Consider the following 19,292-nt stretch of genomic DNA (forward strand, 5'->3'; position numbering starts at 1 on the left):
GCGGGGCCGGGCGCGGGATGCGAGGCGCCGCCGCCGCCCTGCCCCCCTGCCCGCTCGCAGCCAGCGCCCGAGGAGGAGGAGGAGCAGCAGCACCACCAGCAGCAGCGGGAGGAGCGGCAGCAGTAGTAGGAACCGCCGCTGCGATAGCATGAGCGGGGCCGCGGCTAAGCAGTCCCCCGGCGCGGGGTCCGTCACGGATCCCGCCGCCGCGGAGAAGGCGGCGGCGGCGGCGGCGGCTGGGGACTCGGTGCCGGAGCCGCCGCCGCCGCTGCTGAGCGTGGACGTGACGGGTTTGGTGTCGCAGTTTGCGAGGAGCTTCGTGCTGATCTTCCCCGTGTATGTGCTGGGCTACCTGGGGCTGAGCTTCAGCTGGGTCCTCATCGCCCTGTGCGGGCTCTTCTGGATCCGCAGGCACCGCGGCGGCAAGACCTCCCGCCTGGGCCGGGCGCTCGCCTTCCTGGAGGACGAGGAGGAGGCGGTGCGGCTCAGCGTCTCCTCCGCGGATCTGCCTGCGTGGGTGAGTGGCCAACACCCTTCGGCGCTTCCGAGGGAGCAACCCGCGCCCGGCGGGCAGCGCAGCCGCCGGGCGGGCCGGGGCCTGTCACCTCGCCGGGAGCTGCGTGACGCCCACCCCCGCGGCGGCCCTCTCCTCCCCGGGCCAGCGGGGGGAAGAGCCTCGCTGCAGGCCGGAGCCCCTGAGCCGGCCTGGAGCGAGGGAGCGGGTGAGGAGACGGCATCTCCCGCGCCCCTAGGCTGCCGGTCCCGGCTTGCCAGCCCCCTTCGAGACGCGGCGTCGCCGGACGCGGGCAGGCGGAGGGACCGTCCCTCCGCCGGACCGGCCTGTCCCCGCGGCCGGCCCGCCCGCCCCGGCGCGGCCACCTGGTCCGTTAGCGCTCGGGGCGGCCGCGCGGTGACAGCCCCGCGGCGCTGAACCTGTCGTGGCCGGGGTGTCCCTCGCAGAAATAAAGTTTACCTCAGGGCTTGGGTTTTTTTCCCCTCAGACGCCTGTGGCGCCCACGACTTGGATGTAGCGAGGTCTCTGCCGCACACGGCAGGAACCTTCTCTTAAAGTTGAGATCGGAGGCAGGCAAAATCGGGATCCTAACGGTTTTACAGTTTTCAGTAAAGCGTTACTTAATAGGGAGTGACATAAGAACGCGGCAGTGTATCTGGCTGCTCTCAGGGTTGTGACGCGAGGACTAAGGTGAAGGGGCTGTGGTGGCCTTACTTGTGCATGGCTGTGAGTGGTTTTAAAAGGCTTTCTTCGAAAGTGGAGTCTTCCTTTGTAAGTTTCAGGCTTTCTAATAAGTCTTTAAAACGATCATTATTAATTTTTTTAGCCGAAACTCAGCTTCAAAGTTGAGTGCTTTTCCTTTGCAATTTTTTCCTTTGGAGGATTAACAGTTTTTTTACATGTGGCTGGCAGCCAGCCACCCGACAGTGGCAGTGCTCACCCAGGCCTCCGTATGTCCTGGTCTGCCCTGGTGATATGCTGTGCAGAGCTTGCTGCTCTCTTAAGTCTTCATACCTGAAGTTTGGAGGGTTTCTGCTAAATCTTTCTGTGTGATTTCTTTGTTGACTACTCTCTGCTCAGTAATAGCCATCCACATCTCTGCTAGGTACTCTTTGCAGTGACTGTCCATCGAGCAGCATTGCAGTGATAAGTATCCAAATAGCTGTTTTCATGTGATGAAATTGCTGTACCTGATGTGACCAGTCCTAGCTCTACTAAGGAAGTTACAGGAGTTCCAGACATCTGCAGAGAATATAGTGTGTAGGTGTTAGATGGGAGTCTTTTTTACTCCTGTTTCTAAACGTCTTTTACCCAGGTTCTAGTGGAAGATCATAGTAAAAGCAAGGACAGTGTTTAAGGCAGATGAAGTGGTTTTACTGCTTGAAGCGGAGGCATGAGTCTTAAATAATGTGGTTAGTAGCTCTTATGTTAGGTCTATGTTCTTTGGTTTTGGTTGGTTTTTTTTCCTGTAATCATGCAGCATATAATGGAAGTGTTCTTATTTGATGCATTTACAGTTAATTAATTGAAGCTAGATTTGTTGTGGAGGGTTGTATATAGTAACTGTCTGCTGGTAACTAAGCAGTAGATACTCAAGCTTAGTGCTGTGTGTAAATTTTACTTTAAGTCACAATTTGTTACCTCTGATGAAATGGCAATTAATTCCTGTGTGGAGTTGTCCAAATAACTAAAGATGTAGAAAGGGGCCTCTTGGCTGAAGTAAGAAGTGAAAAATCACAGAGAGGAATGAGTGCTGGCTGCAAACGCCTGCATATCCTATGGTATTACGAGAAAGCAGCTGATCAATATGCAGGGTTTCCCCCAAAAGTGTGACCTTTGGATAACACCAGTTGGCAGCCATATTGTAAACCACTGTTGGGTTTTTTTGTGGGTTTTGTTTGTTTGTTTTTCCCACTTTAATCACGTTCTTAAATTTTAAAGGTCTTGGTTCTTTTCTTTCTGCTGACACGTATGCTATATTCTGGAAGTATCACGCTTCCAAATAAATGTAGCTTCCAGATGAAAGGCAGTCTGGAAAACAGAAGTCTTTGGAGAACTGAAGGCGCACTTAAATCAAAAGTGGTCTTCAATGTCCGCTGTCATAATCATTAAGCTTTATATGAGTCTTTTTGCTGCCTCCATAATGTGTCTTGGAAAACTGCTGTTCTCCTTACTTATGCTTTATGTGTGTTGTCTTGGAGATTCATGGATTTCAGTCATATTTCAAATAAGAGCTACTGGATGGTATATGGAGCCTGGCATCTCTTTAATAGGTATCGAGTTTATCCTTCTCAATGTGAATTCCAAACTGGAGTATGTTCCCTTGGTTTCTGGTCAGGGAAATAAACTTTAAATTACTTGAGTAAGATAGTGCTAATTTATTTAATAGTAAATTTATTTATTAGGAATAGGAAATTAATTTATTTAATAGGAAATTTAATAGGAAATTGTTTACTCTTCTGGCACTGAAACTGAGATGTAATAAGCCATTTTTCAACTAAAATTTTGTAACATCCCAAACATTTATCTGATGTGGTATCTTTCTGGGCTCTCGATTGGAAAAGAACTTTAGGTGAGCAGCAGTGTATGTAAGGTTCCTCCCCCCACCCCCACCTGCCTTGAGATTGATTGCTGCTTTAGTGATTCATGTTAAGTATTCAGTCATACTGCATTGAGTTATTAATTTTTAAGAAAGTGGTTATTGCAGGTGTAATGAATTAAGATTTTCTGCTGGCAATATGCTCAGCTACTATTTGAAAGTGATACTGTTGTGCTATCACACTAGAGTTCATAATGTTAATTATTAGTTTCCTAAATTAGATTTACTTCTTTTATAAGCAGGTGGTTATACAATAGGAATATTCTGCACTGTGCATGTAAGATGAATTAATTCAACATGAATACAAGTTATGTTATTTAAAATGTCAACACTGAATTATTTAAAATAAATATGTATATGCTAAAAAATATTTCGTTTACTGTCTTAAAAGAATAAGATCTGTACTCATAGACTTGCTAACATGTAGTTATAGCTCTGCTGTGTGTTTGGAAGATGTCACTGATTATATGGGGTGGGAGGGAGCAGAGGTGGGTGCTTTTCCAAGTCATTTAAAACTAGGCAGTAGAATTTACAATGAGACGATTTAAGATCAAAATGGTCTTCATTTAAAGTCGGCATTTCCCCTTTCTTAGCAACATTTTTATACACTAGATGTATTTTATACTGGAATTAATGTCATTAAGATGCAAACATATATAAGGAAAGTGGCAATTTAAGTATCACTACTTAGAAGATAGAAGGTAGGAAACTAGGACTCTCAGTTTTTAAAGGCCAGGTATCATGTTCCCTTTTATTTTTAAAACAGTAATGGAATTTCATAATGTAAGTGGTATAACAAATTTACTTTGTTCTTTCTCAGAACAAGCAAGAAAGTTCATCTAATTTTGCCATTGTAGGGGCTTTTGGTTGCTTCATGTGACACGTATAACGTGCCAACATATCATGTTCAACATCTTTTTGGATAAGTGAAACTTCGACTCGTGTTTTCTTCAACATACAGATAAAAAGCCATGCTGATTTTTTTTCCCCAGATTAATTGTAAATTTGGCCTGGTACCAGGAGCTGTATCTGTGTGCAGTCTGTCAGCAATCAGCAGGAGACCAAAATAGGAACACATTTTAGCATTTTTAAATAATTGATTCTGAAAACAGATTTAGACAATTTTCTTTGTATCCCTAACCATGTATTATACAGAAACTGAAATACTGTACATCACTGTAGTGAAAGTAATGCCATATTAAAACATTATTTACAAGTCTGCAGTAGCATTTTGGGTCCTACAGACTTAAGATTGAGTTTCTACTCTAGTTTGGAGTGACTTAGAGTTTTGTTTTTGTTGTTTTGTTTTCTCATCTACTTAAGGTAAAAGGAAAAATCTGCTTGAACCTAAATAGGTGTCTAGTCACCTTTTTAACTAAACTGTTTTACAAGTCCTGTTGTAAAGAAAAGTGGCAGATCCTTTCCCTTGAGAAGCAGTATGAAATTCTTGCAGACTGTGAGTATTCTGAATTGCCACTGAACTGCTATACCACTGCTACACCTATAGGGAGGAGATAATGTCAGCATGTACCCTTTTTACTAGATGCTGATGTATAGCTACAATAATCAGTAAAATAATTATCAGCGCATGTTTTGTTGAGTGGTTTTGCAATGGTGGTCAGTAAAGCATAACTTCAGTGGTAGTTGCATATTTCTTAGTTGAATGTTGTGTGAATGTTGAACAAACTGCTAATGTTTAAGGGATGAAAAACCATTCTGAGTAAAAGCAGGCTTCAGAACACATGTCTGAAAAAGGAAATTGTGATTTATAACTGTGAAATTATTTGTATTTAGCCTCATGTGTTATAATAAAAGATGCATACGTACTTTTTTTTTCTCTAAGCCCTTCCATGACCTTCTTGACAAATACTCCAATTATACGGTTAGAGCAACAAAGACTTTGGTTTTTACTAATATTGGGAAGGCAGACCCAGTGTTGGTAGAAGAAAAATGTTTGGGTAGCTCTTAACTGCAGGATCATGTCCTGTACTGTGTGACGTCTGCAGAGAAGGTTGAGGTGGTTGCTCTCTTACGTGTATTTGATATGAAGTTTTCTTAATGACGTAGAATCAAACTTGCTAAGTGGATCTTTGATAGTTCAGGACAGGAATCTCCAAAGAATCTCTGCTGAAGGGTGTTAAGTATGTACTCAGTAAACCTGATAAACAAGCAGCCTTCTGCAAGACTGTGTGTTTTTAATTGCCATAGAACAAAAAGATCTTCCTCTGAACTTCTAATTATACCTTTGGTTAATGCTGTTATTACTGTAGCTGTAGGTGGGGTTTTATACAACATACTAAAATATGAAAAGGAAGACTGTGAGGCGTTGTGACACATTCTTCTGATCCTTTCTCCAAATGTTAGTTGAGCACGTTAGATTGAATTTACTGAGGAGTGATTTATAAGAAAAATTACTTCCGTGTACAGCTACTTAATGCTAAGCTGGATCTAATCAGTTTATATGGTTAATACTGCAGATGGCTATATACTCTAGGCTGCCAGCCTGCATCTGGAAAGTATGAAAGAATGTGAGTAAGAATAGAGTAATAACTTGTGAGTACTTAAAAACTGAAGTCCACGTACTTCTTCTGCCTGATTATTTGCTTTCAAAACTGCCTTATGTTCTAGGTGCCTCATAGTGTATGTATACATACATATGTGTATTGTGGGTTGTGTGATTTTTTTTTTTTTGTTTGTTTGTTTTTTAAAGAAGTTTAATTTGATTCAGTATTACTTCTTGTAGTCAAGAAGGTAGCCTGGGTGACTTTCTAAGAGTACCCCGTAGTTAAGCCATGTGAATGATGGTTTTAGGAATGGAGAACCAGAGGAAAAAAAAAAAGGCATCTGTGTTGGACAATTGATCATATCTTCCTGTCTCTCAAATAAAGTTTTCAAATTTATTGTGTTAAAACTATGCTGAGATGATGTCTGTCACATAACACATTCTCTCACGTAGTGATGTGTTAAGCATCACTGTTGATTCATATGTAAAGATCCTTTTCCAGAATATTTATGGTAGAAAGCCACGTGATGAACTGACATTTATGAACATGGTATGAAACTACTGAAGAAAAATACTATCCTGAAAGTATTAGTATGCTTCTTGAACTGTTTTTAGGTGCCACAGGCCTTCTAAGTATGTATGTATAATACATTCTTTTTTCGTATAGCAAATGGATATTACATAACAGTTATTACTGACTTTTGGGACTACTGCTAATGTGTTCTTTAAATGTGCTGTTTTTCTGAATAGCTAAGGAAGATGTGTACAAGTCTCTTTAGTTTTGGTTTTCTTCTAATTTGCATTTTAGTCTGCTAGTGTTGTTTCCATGCCTAAATAGTTTTGCATATAAGGGCTGGCCCAGCTTTAGCCAGATTTGAAAACATGGGAGTCATAAAGATCTTCTCAGTAAAGACGGAGGTTTTATGGAAGAAAAAAAAAGTCTAGAGTAGCAGTTGACCTTTTCTGCCTCTTCTACAAGATTCTTCTCATTTTAAATTACTCCTGCTTTTTGAGATTGTTGGCAAATCACATCACAGACCGTGGTTGGATATGCATTCTAAGATTTCCCCCCCACCCCCAAATACACATGAGAGCCTGCTGGGAAATAGGAAGATGAATCAGGGTTATTGTCAAAACATTTTCATTGTAACTTTTAGTAATAAAAGCCTGTTCTAGAAATTTTAAGTATTCTAAACAGTTCTTTGGTGTCCTGTTCTTTTATTTTGTTTCTGGTAAGATAAAAATCTTTGACTTAAATTTGTTTTATATTGCAGTTTATCTCCTATTCGTCAAATCATCAAAGGTTCTCTAATTGGTGAAATTGCCTTTAGCATAACTTCTTTTGAGCTTTGCAACAGTTTTGTGCTAACCATATGCCTTGTACTGAATCTGAGGTGTGGGTTTGTGGAAGTTGTTTTTAAAACTTATTTTAAAATATGAAGTTTAAAAACAATGCTGTTTTTTTAAATATCCTCTGTAGTGTCTGAAACCAGTTTGTCAGAGCCTTACAGTAGTATATCAGCTTCTGAAAGCAGCAGTTAATGATTATAAATTAACCTATGCCATTGATTTGGTGTGCTTCAACATGTAGGTACAAGGGAATCAATAAAAGTTTATGATCCTTCTGGAAGGATTACAGGAATAAGTGATTTTGTATGAGACACTGGCAGTTCTGATACAAGAGTTTTTTGATCTTTGAAGTCTCATCTTTCTCTTTGTTTTTCCTTATTGTTGGATAATATAAATTAAATCTGATACTACCCTTTCCTAAGGAAGTTTAGAATGGACACTCCACCAGCAGCTTTGGAGCTTTTCTGTGGCCTAGCAGGGGCCAGCTTCTGAGTTAAATGTACCAAGCTTGACAGGCCAGCAGAATTTCAAATGTCATATATGTGGAGCTGCTTCTGTGTGTTCAGGGGAAATACTCCACCACTTCAAAGAATTAAATCCTTATCTTTGGCTGGTGTTTGTGAACACTTAATGAAAATAAAGGATATACAGAGATGGAGTAGTCAACATAGAATCAAATGTGAATAAGAACAGTGGGGAAACAGTATTTTTGAAAAGAAGAGGGGAGAGTGTTTTTATTTTAAACAGCTCTTTGAATTAAGTAAATTATGAAACGGAACTATTTAGGGAGGTCTGGCATTTTATCATTTGTATAACTTTTGAATCATATGGCACTTTGATATTTCTGGGTAAGATTTGTTTCAGCTGAATGAGGAGAGAGTTCTGTAAAGTTTAGGAAGAAAATGTTGGATAGGGAATAAGAGGGAAGAATCAATCAAGAATTTGCTAAAAGTGACTGCATGTGAAACGGTGGAAGGCAGTTGCCAGCTTGATATGTTTGACAGAGTTTGTAGTTGTCCAGGATGGCATGAACTGATCCAGGACCCTTCTTCAGTCCCATTTGCCATGCACGAAATGCTTTTCTCATTTTGCAGCAAAAGAAAGAGGATCTGGACAGCACTTGCATTTCTTAGACAGTCTTAATACCTTTTTTGAGGAAGCCTTGGCTGCTTAGTGGATGAGACTAGTTCTGTTGGGGCAAGTAGGGAAAGATGATTAGTTAAAGATGTGTGTGTATTTTTTGAAAATAAAGAGCCAACTTAAATTTATTTTCTTTCTGGCGCTTGCCACCTTCTCTGTGTTTTGGTTTCACAGATGTTGTTCCTTTTATTATGTTTTTAATGTAAATGTTGTGACTTTTCTTAGCTGGCAATCAAAGAATACCTCATAAAATGGATCATCGTCAGGCCTGGAAAGTGAGGTTATACAAACTTGCCGCATCAGCTAATGGAGTAACTGATAGCAATAGTAGGTTTCTTCTCCATTGGCTAGAATTAGTCCAGATTAAACTTGTTTTATAAGGAAGTTTCATTACAAAAGTGAGGTTCAAGAATCCTGAATCCTTTCCTGACTTTGGAGGCATGTGTTCAAAAAGCATGCTGGCCTTGCTAAATGCATTCCATTTACCTCAGCTTCTCAAGATACTTTGTTCTGATCCCTTGTTCCTTAACATAGCCGTGTATTTCCTTTGCGTCTCTGTCCTTATGGCAGGGTTCAGGTGGGGAGCAGTTTCCCATGTCCTCCTGAATCCCACTGATGTGGTGCCTGGGAGGGGGAGGAAGAGAGGCGCTCCTCAGCCTTCTTGCAGAGGCATTTGATCCCCATCCCCAACCTACTTCTAGTTTTTATGCCCAATAGCTTCTACCAAGCTTCGTGTACCAGTCTTTGTTAGGCTGGTGGAGTTCTTATTTTCTTTGCCATTTAAATGATGCAGCCTTTTGTTTTGTTCTATGTGCTTCCTGTGATACTGTTAAAAGTTAGAGGAGCAGTGAGAATTTTAAAGCTTCTTCCTACTAACAGTTCCTTATTCATGAGAATATGTATAAACAGCATCCCTAAATTTTATTTGTAGGCTTTGTAGGCTTTTCTCTGCATTCACATATGCTTGTTGCAGCGTTTAATAGTTAAAGAGAACGATTCTGCAGTTTCAAAACAAAGTAAATATGTGCTCCTGACAAAAAGGTTTTTCTGCATACAGTTGCATTTTCCCACTGCCTTCTTGTGCCAGCATTAGAATTTACTTGGCCACTTAGTTGTAAGTTTTTTGCCAGGTTTAGTGTTCAGCTGGATCAGTTCCTTGAGTTGGTTTACTGTGCAACCACACAAGTGCTAGAGCCTACAAAAAGAAGGTTATGGAAGCCCATGGTCAGGTTTAAAGTGAAACAGAACAATAGCCTGCATGAAGAGGACCTTAGAAAGAAGTGGCAAGTAACACTGCTGAGGTGTCTTTGTGGGGAAGCAAAGTTTGAACTTGAGCAGTTTATAAGATCAAGTTGCACGTCCAAGTTCTTTTATAACATTTCAACAGACCTATTAACATACTTAATCATCAAACATACACACTCTCAGTACTTTGATCCAACTTAAATTTGCCCTTGTTTTTTGTGCATGGTTGGATCAGATGAGCTCCAGAGGTCCCTTCTTCCAACTGGATTATGCTATGATTTTTGTTTTTGTTTTAAGCTGTAATTTAAATTAGCCTTCAGTCTCCAGTTGTGGCTTACAAATGGTAAGAAAGCTTTTCTGCATAAAATACCAGTATTTGCTTAACTATTCAGTGTACTAGCAGGAAAAAAAAAAAGATGGCTATATTGAGAGAGGTGTTTTGTGGGAGGTAGTGAGACTTTTAAAGTCATTCAGATGCCTGTCAACTAAATAGCTAGTATTAAAATTCTGTGCAGCAAATTGCTAAAACATACAATTTTTCAAATGGAACTCCTGTTATATAAATAACCTTTAGAAGACGGGTGTTCCTGTATGATGAGTCATTGCACAAAGTTTTGTCTGCTACAGCCTGATAGGACTACAAAATTCTCTTTAGGAGTTGAAAATTTGAGACAGGGCTAATGGTTTTCAGCTGAAGCAGTCTAGAATTATGTACCATGAAGTTTCCTATTTCTAGTAACAACTAGTTTTACTTGGCTGAAAATAACTGTCATATGACAGACAAGCATTACATTGTCATTTGGCTGTCCTTATCATATAGCAGCATGGGTCAAGTTTACATTAGTTCAATTGCAAGCACTTTCACCTGAGATAATTATATTTGTTATGTAAATGGCATACCTTTTTGCATCTGTTTTAATGAAGACTTTAATTGAGAGGGTCTAGTACAGACTCTGGCACTGTTGTTTTCATAACCTTTGTTTTCATTCCTTTGGTTAGATACTGGCTCAAGTGAATAATGCAATCCGACTGAAATAGTTTCCTTCGGGAAGATTTTGAAAGATGTTAACACCGAACGTGAAATTAAATGTATTGACAATCCATTGCCTTGTATCCCATCACTGTCTACCTTAAAAGGAAGGTGGGAAAAAAGTGGGTGAATCTCTAAATATGCAGTATCTTCCTGTTTCATTTTTAAAAGTAATCACAAGATATGTTGAAGCATGAAGGTAGCTATAAAACCTTAATTGTTCCGATTTGAATTAATTGTGCAGTATTATGATCTGCACTTCTGCTCTTAAAGTTTGTGAGTGTTCATTTTTAAAATAGCTTACTGGAAAAAATGGATTGTTGAGAGGAAAACATTGTGGGGCGGGACTCAAATAGAACGTACCAGCTCAGGAAGCTCATAGTTTAGTTTGCTTTATACTTAAGCATTATTACTGCTTCTTTGTAATACATGGTTCTTCATGCCTTACTTCAGATCTGCATAGCTTTATATAAAAAACTGTATCTATGCTTTCTCAGATGCCCTTCTTTGCGTAGCATATTCTGTAGACTGTTAACTTGATCAGCTTTGAAAAACAATAGTGAATAAGTTTACAACTTTATATCCAAAAACTCAACAAAAACTCTTGTGGCATTCTTCTGCAGGGAGGACTATTACAAGACATGCTCTGAGCTTTTGTGCAGGCTTAGAGAGCAAACTTTCAGGACTTGTTGGTAGAAAATTTGATCTGTCTGCATGTTTCAAGCAGACTGTTAATGTAGTGAACGCATGATACTTCAAATGAGGAAATGTCTTTTCTTAATCTGTTAATATTTCCTAGTACAGTAAGCTTGCTGGTCCAGAATTTTGGATATTTGTAATTTCTGTTGAGGCAAGTCTCTTCCCTCCTCCCCCAGTCTATTGATTCATCTTGTTAATTGTTGAAACTAGAATGCTAAATTCTCTTGTATGTGTGGCTAGGAAGTTGTCTTAGTCTAGTAATCAATTTTATGATGTAGACTAAATTTATATTTTCAAATGCTCTGTTCCTCACCCAAAGACTTTCTCCTAAAATACTTGAACTAGAAAAAGAACACTTTTCCACCCACCCACCCTCTGCCAGTTAAATGTCAAATAGCAGCCAGGAAATGATAAGAGTGTGTTTCATGGGGGAACAAAAAAACCCAGTGTTAAGTCATCTGACTTGTATGTGTTATAAGAATATTCAATAGTGATTAATATATTAGTTTGGGCTTTTGCAAGTGGTGGTTTTTTGTTTTGTTTTTTTTTTCTTTTTAGGGTGTGTTAGGTACGAGTACTGTATTGATGTGAGTGTGCCTAAACTGTCCATGTTCCTTTGATAAAACGTTTTCATACTTCTGTCTTGTTCATGTAAGTCTTTATAATGAGAATTTTGTACTAAGTTTGGCTATTTATAAAGCTTTTTAACAACTTGCATATAATATGTGCTTGTCTTGTTTTCAGGTCTTAGCCTAGATGTATGATAACAGAAAACGTATTTGCCAACAATTGGGTTTTTTCAGTTCCTTTGTGTTTTGAAAGTTTTGGAATTATAGTCTGAAGTTTCTTTCCCGTATGTGTCCTATCTTTCATGAGTTCTCTAAAGTGAATAACAAAAATGTTACCAATCTGTTCACTTTGTTACTTTGATTTATGAAAAAAAACCCAGAATGAAGTTAGGGTTTTTTGTTTTGGTTTTTTTTTTTTTTCCTTTTTAGTTCATTAGAGTAATCCCTTACACACAGAGCTGTAGTGACAACTTGAAAATAGATTTGATTTGTAAATCCTTTTTTTTACAAATCAATTTCTCATATAAGAATACGAACTGTAATTTTACTATGTGAAAGATGAGGAACTACAAAAGTGTTCTTTTAAAACAGCAATTCAGGATTAAGTGATTTGCTTTCAGCACACACATGTTGTTGGTATATGCACTTCCTTTATACTGAATTTTTTGGTTTTCAGGCACTACTAGGAAGAAAGTCTGTTGTATTAGTAACACCATAACAATACTTCTGACAAAGCTGTCAATGGAAGTAAAAGTGTATATACCTGAAATTAGGTATTTTTCCTCTTTTTTAAAATTATTGGGGGTTTTTTTTGCTAGTGCTTAAACCTCCGTTGGATTTGGGGAGAGGGTCTGCACCGTGTTGTTCTGGATATTACAGAGGAGTGGGAGGGAATTGTAGTGGGCAGTTCTTGTTTGGGAATAAGTGTACACGGGACCATTAAGGCCTAATGGACCTAATTTTTGAAGATGTTCAAACATTTACCTGGGAAATGGGTAATAGGAAAACTCGATGAGATACCAGGGGACAGTCTGTGTTTCTGGCTGAAGACATCCAAACTTACACCTTCGCTTCAAGTGAGTTTGGTATTTGGGATGTAGAATATTTGGCAGATATTTTGTAAAACTTCTTTTAGAGTAAGAAGTGGAGGCATTTGTACTTGAAGTGAAACTCTGCTAAAGGGATGGAAGTGATTGTAGCTTTTACTTACAGTTGCTTTAAAGCATTTATCCTTGACTGTAATAACATTGATTCACATCTGTGTCCTCAGGGTGCAAGCTGAAAAACTGTAGAATATCATTTAAGCTTCAATTTACTGAAAAGCAACAGAAATGTATCCAATTGCCAGAGTGAGGAGATTAGTTCATCAGTGTTCCTAAAATTAATGGGTTTTAAGCTCTGACAAATCACTTTGGAATTTCCTCTCCTGCAAAGTTATGATTCTTGATTCCCATGTAACACATAAGCTTCTAGTTTAGATGTAACCTGTAAGAACTTACAAGGTCATTTGCTTTCTTGCTTGAGACTTGCAGTGCTTGGGGAAATGGTTTTTCTTTTTGTCAACCTCAGTCATCTTGCGGGTTTTCGTTTGTTCTAGTTTCTTGTTCCAACAATCAAAGTGATGAACTCCAGCTCTGCTTTCTGCTGCGGTGATTGTTTGCATTGCCAGGCACATGGAAATAACATTGCTGTCTGTCATACTCTAGCGAAGAATGCAATGTATAAGTAAAGCTGTTACATTGCAATCTCCCACTGAGTAAGTGAAATGGAAAAGATTTCTGATTTGGAGCAGCTCAGATTAGTCAGTGATGTGGGATTTGAGATGTCACTGTTTTAACAGAAAGTAACTATGTGAGCTCCTGTATATAAGAAAGAATATTGAGAATGAGGCATTGAAATACATATCCTAAAGACTGTTTAAATTTTATTCAACATAGTTTAAAAATGACTTTTAATTGCAGACATTTCCATAGACAATTAGATCTTCAACTATTTAGTTAAAACAAAAGTCTTCAATTTATTTAGTTTAAAAAAAAAAAAAAAAAGAAGTGTAATAGATGAATGTTAAGCTTGCTTACTATTTGATGTCCTAAAAATGTTTCAAATACATTGAGCAGTCAGGCCTGTATCAGATGCAGCAAATCATATATGGCAACAAGAATGGTGGATTTGATTTCAACATCCCTTTGATACTGAAAAGAAATAAAATCCTTGCTTTTTTCCTCAGAGGCTAGTTGTACTTGGAAAAGCCGTTATCAAATTCTTGAAAATACTTTTTTCAGCTGGAATGATATAGTTGCAAATTAACTGCTATTTATGCAGATCTCTGAAAATAACTGTGGCATTTTACTCGGGTTTGGTTTCATTTTAACTGTCATCACTGCATTCTTCTAAAGTCAAGTGATAACTTTTGCAAGAAAGCTATTAACATGTGATTAAGAGCTGCGTACAGATCTTGGACTGCTGAAAATATCTGTTAGTTGTACTGGGCTGGGATTCAGGCCTAAACCAACACAATCAACTGTAAAAGCCATTAAAAAAAATCTATTGCCAGTTAGCACACACAATGAAGTTCTCTGTAGCAAACTGAAATGTAGATTCAGCCTACTGAACTTGGGCACCTCATTGCAGAGATCTAAGTCTCTTTCTGCCAGCTGTCTTTAGTCAGTGAGAAAGGATGAGCTGAATTTTTTGCAGGAGGTCCCTTTTCTCTGTATAATAAGAACCTAGAGTAATGAGGTCACAACTTCACTGCTACTTTTTACGTGCCTAAATTTAGCAAGGAATAATGTGGGCCACAGCTGTTAGATTTTAATTAATACACGTAGTAAATATTCTGTTGTAGAGCTCCTAAAAAATTATTAGCGCTGTGCAGCAGCATCTGTTGCAAAATCTGCTGACAGTTTAGGAGCTAACAGTGACTTGGCTGCATATATTACTCCCTGCATGTGCACAACCATTAACCTCTCCTTCAAGAGAAGTGCAGGCTAAGGAAGGTTCTGCTTAGGAGCAATCAAATAAAGTGGCATAGTTATTCTGGCATTGCCGTGGGCAAGATTTCTTGAAGCTAGATTTTAGGGAACTGATCGACTAGGTGGTTGATTATTCGCAGTTCAGGCAGTTGTCTTTAATTGACAGAAATTTCTTTCAACTTGTAGAATTAATATTCAGTTTATTTCTAGGCACAAGGTGTTTGGTTTCCACTTAGAGCTAGAATTTGCTGAACCTAAATTTAGACATATAAGTCCAAGTTAATTTGAGATTTTCTTTAATACAGGCATCTCCAGAGGACTCTATTTGACCATGGGAGAAATGTTTCAAGATGTCAGATGAATCTCTCTCCAGAGGCCCTTATTCCTGTCTACTAATAATATAGCAGGTGTAGAGTGACTAGATTATTCTTGGACATGTACCAGATAGAATTTTGAAAATCAGAGAAGAATAATTCAGCAATTGCCGACTGATGACCAATATTTGAATCTTTAAAAAGGAAACCTTTGAAATTGCTGTGAAGCCATATATAGGTAAAAGGGGTTGCTGAGATGTAAAAAGAGTTTTCCTGTTGTGAACTGCAACCAGGATCTAGTGGGTATGATCTGATTATCTCTGTTCCGGCTATACACTGTGCAAATATCCAAAGTGGGACGGTAGGTGTGGATTAAAATGCAGAAATGGTGAGCTTAAGTATCAGTTGTAAGCAACTCGGTCTTTAAAGACTCTGTTGTGTGCCTAATGTTATGATTCAATTGTAGGCTATATGTTTATAAAGTGACTTACTACTGCTGTCATTAATTAAAGTAGTATTGATTTATGATGGCTATTTTTACTGCTCAATTGGGAAGTGGAAGAACATAGCCTGTTTGTAATGGTTGAGACAAGAGGTGGCAGCTCTGTGCTGCATTTATAAAAGGAAAAATGTATCCAACTCTTTTTTTTCTTTGCTCTTGCTACCTCTCCATCCTGTCAAACACCCAACAATTCCAGCAGTCTAATGCTGGAACATTCCTCCTCTGCATCCAAGAAAATCCCGAATCTTAATCACTCAGCTGCTTGCTACCCATCATGTGTTTGAAGGGCAGTAGCTGCCTTTATACAAGGGCTAGTTTCACTTGGGGGTAAACATCTCCATGCAGGCACTTGCTGAGCATAAGCAATGGCTGTGTGTATAGAAACAAGTTTTTGTTGTTCAGGTCAGCAACTGTGCACACTTGATTGGGCATGCTACCTGGAAGTAAATTGATGGTATTATTGAAAATCTTTGGTATTTACTCAAGATAGTAGTTCTTCCACAGTTCACAGTGTTCTACAGAAGGGCTGGTTTTGTAACTGCTTGTGTAAAAACTAGAGTATATTCTTTCAGAAAATATAGGAATTACTCTCTAAACATATGCAAATACAATAAGTTAATTTGCATTAAAAGCAGAGAAATTTAAAATAGAGTATCATTTAAGACATATATGGCCAAACGTTAAACTTCCCAAACAACTGGGGAAAGTACATTCTTTAGTTTCCAGTATTGTTTTAAAAAATAGCTTAGCTTAGAAAGAGGATTTATATTTTTTAGAGTTTATGATCACTTTTTTTCCCTGTTTTTTTGAGATGGAAAACCTCTTTAATAGAGGCTGGAGCATGTTTTGATGTAGAGCATTGTAAGACAACTATTTTGAAAGACAGTATCAGTGATGGTTTGCAGTCCTAACATGGGAGAAAGTGCCTGTGTCTGCAGGAAGCTGGAATCTCAGGGGATGTTTCCTGGAACCAGGGCCTGAGGAGTTTTGGTAGGGTGAAGGGGAGCATTGCAAGCTGATGACTGGGCTTTTTATTTCTATTTAGTCATTTGTATTTTTGTATTTGCTTTCTACTTTGTGATCTCTTAAAAGATGTCATCTTCTTGAAATTGTCAATAATTAAAAAAAAAAAAGTCAAATGTTGGTTCTAAACTCCAGATTTCCTACTTTCAGCAGTATTTTTTTTCCCTTGGCTTTGCTGATTTGTAAAGACTGGCATGGAAGGATAAGTGACTGAACAAATATTGCTGTGTACTCAAGTCAAAGGATCAACAGGACTGTCAAATATCTAGGCATGTTTTAACTGAAATATTACAACAAGTAGTAGTGCATTGGAGAAAAGGTGCTGCATGTCCTTTGGTACCCATTTACTCATTTGCTTCAATTCTACTTGAAGGGCTTTATCTTCCTTTTTGTAAGCGTGGACTTCATTATGTTGCAAACTCAGAGGTGCCTGCCAGGCAGTATTCATCTGTTTGCGGATGATCATAAATCTTGTAGTGCTGTGGGTGGTGTATTTTGGTATTGAATTCACTTTGTGATGAAGATTATTGTACAGCTCTAGAGAGACACTGCAAGCATACTTTGTCCTCCTACTTGGTCTGTGTGTAGTCCTGAACAGCAACTTCTGTAAGTGTGAAATTCTGTTTATTTCAATTTTTTTACTATTTTTAATGAAAATTGAGTTTGTCCTGGTTTCAGCTGGCATAGAGTTAACTGTCTTCCTAGTAGCTGGTACAGTGCTATGTTTTGAGTTCAGTATGTGAAGAATGTTGATAACACTGATGTTTTCAGTTGTTGCCCAGTAGTGTTTAGACTAGAGTCAAGGATTTTTCAGCTTCTCATGCCCAGCCAGGGCACCTGACCCAAACTGGCCAAAGGGGTATTCCATACCACGTGACGTCCCATCTAGTTTAGGAACTGGGAAGGGGGAGGCAGGGAATCGCCGCTCGGGGACTGGCTGGGTGTCGGTCGGCGGGTGGTGAGCAATTGCCCTGCGCATCATTTGTACATTCCAATCCTTTTATTACTACTGTTGTCATTTTATTAGTGTTATCATTATCATTATTAGTTTCTTCTTTTCTGTTCTATTAAACCGTTCTTATCTCAACCCAGGAGTTTTACTTCTTTTTCCCAATTTTCTCCCCCATCCCACTGGATGGGGGGGAGTGAGTGAGTGGCTGCGTGGTGCTTAGTTGCTGGCTGGAGTTAAACCATGACAAGTTCGTCAGTGTCAATGTTAAGTCTCAATGCTGGGCTGTCAATCTGTTTTTAATGTTGTATTTGTCTTAGGCACTGTATCCACATTCCAGGGCAAAATTGTGTATGTTGTGTCCACTTGCTGAAGGATTCTTCCTCTGAGCCTACTGAATTCATAGGAGTTTGGCAGCTGACTTTACTTGGACCAGCATTTTACCCACTTTTCTAATTCCAGAATAAAAAAATAAAACTTTGCATTTATATATGAAAACCTTCTTCTGACCTTCACACAATATTTTTCTGTTGGTGACTGTGTGGCTGACAGAAAGCATTTGTCTTGTGGGAGATTTGCAACTTGCTGGATGTTACACTGTACAGATGCCATATGTGTAATCTAGTAGCATAAGCATGCATGTTTTCCTCAGAGGATGTGGTTTCAGTAGCATCCTTTCCTTCTGCAGGTTTGATTTAAGTACACTTACTCTGCTTTTTCTAAAATGGCTTCTTGGGTAAAAGGTGCTAAGCTCAGTCATGGGACAGATATTCCAGCTGAAAGATTGGCTATTGAAACAGATCCACGATTTGTATGAATACAGGAATTACAAGCTGTGGGCACAGATTGAAAACATGCTTGTAAAACCTTTTCAGTATATGATGAAAATACCTTTTCTACTTGAAAACCAAGTGATATTGCTGGGTGTGGATTTGGTGGGGATTTTTATTTTGAACATTATCTTCTGTCAGTTGAAGATTTTTTTCCTCTAAAGTATCTTTTATTGATAACACATAAAATCAAAATAGTAAGACTGATATTTAAGGATGAGGATAATAGTTAATTTAGTTGGGAGGCAGTCTGGGTTTTGGTTCCACCTTGTAACTCAAACATACGATGTAGCATACCTAAGTTTAGAAACTTGGTTTAGCAGGGAGTGCTTCAGTGTCTTTCCTTAGCAACCCAGCCTACCGAAAACACACTGGAGTTGCCCTTCCTGGTCTGTACTGAGGAGTGGTAGCAAACTCTGGTTTTAAGATGGAGTTTATGAACAGCAATATGATAATGATGCCTGCAATTGCAGGGGATTGGAATTCAGTGGTCAGAGTGTTTTCCAATTATGTATTTCATTGGTCTCGTATTTTCAGCATGATCCTGCGTGAGGATAAGGGCTGCCCTAAAAATCGAGAGCATCAGTTTTGCCTTAAGTAAACTTATCTGATGCAAGGGAATTCATAAAATGGATTTATTTTTTTTTTTTTCAAGGGTCTGAGCATTTTTGAGGTAGAAGGGGTGAAGGAGGATGACAACAGCTGCTGAGGGTTACAGCCAGGCTTCGCAGAAGCTGAGAGGATATTCAGGGAAGGATAACTCTGTAGTACTAGTTTGTTTCCTCTTTTTCCGTAGACGTCAGTTCTGGTTACTGTGTTAGCCGGACCTTTGATCTCGCCTAGTGCAGAAGTTCCTATGCTATGTGTTGCCAATGAAATGTGTGATATATTTTGCGTATCTTTTTCTGACAGATAACACCATACTGTATTCTGTGCTGAAATACAATCCATTGAGGGGGACAAAATTGTTTTAGAGAGGATAGAGAACAAATGTCATAAATCTTAGAAATTTTAGTGTGCACCTGATTATTAGAAATATTGAGATTTGTAGAA

At 39.0% G+C, this 19,292-nt stretch overlaps 1 protein-coding gene across 4 annotated transcripts in view; it reads left to right on the top strand.

Moving 5' to 3' along the window:
• The first annotated feature begins 36 nt into the window (after positions 1-36).
• ESYT2 (extended synaptotagmin-like protein 2) overlaps positions 37-19,292 on the top strand; it is a 90,866-nt gene continuing 71,610 nt past the window's right edge. For all 4 annotated transcript variants that reach the window (XM_010585725.1, XM_010585740.1, XM_010585732.1 and 1 more), the window contains exon 1: positions 37-517. In XM_010585725.1, coding sequence (XP_010584027.1) covers positions 149-517 — 369 coding nt within the window. In that variant the 5' untranslated portion in view covers positions 37-148. The remainder of the gene's footprint in view (positions 518-19,292) is intronic.

The sequence above is a fragment of the Haliaeetus leucocephalus genome, unplaced genomic scaffold (assembly GCF_000737465.1).
Source record: "Haliaeetus leucocephalus isolate CR32 unplaced genomic scaffold, Haliaeetus_leucocephalus-4.0 Scaffold0, whole genome shotgun sequence".
Lineage (NCBI taxonomy): Eukaryota > Metazoa > Chordata > Aves > Accipitriformes > Accipitridae > Haliaeetus > Haliaeetus leucocephalus.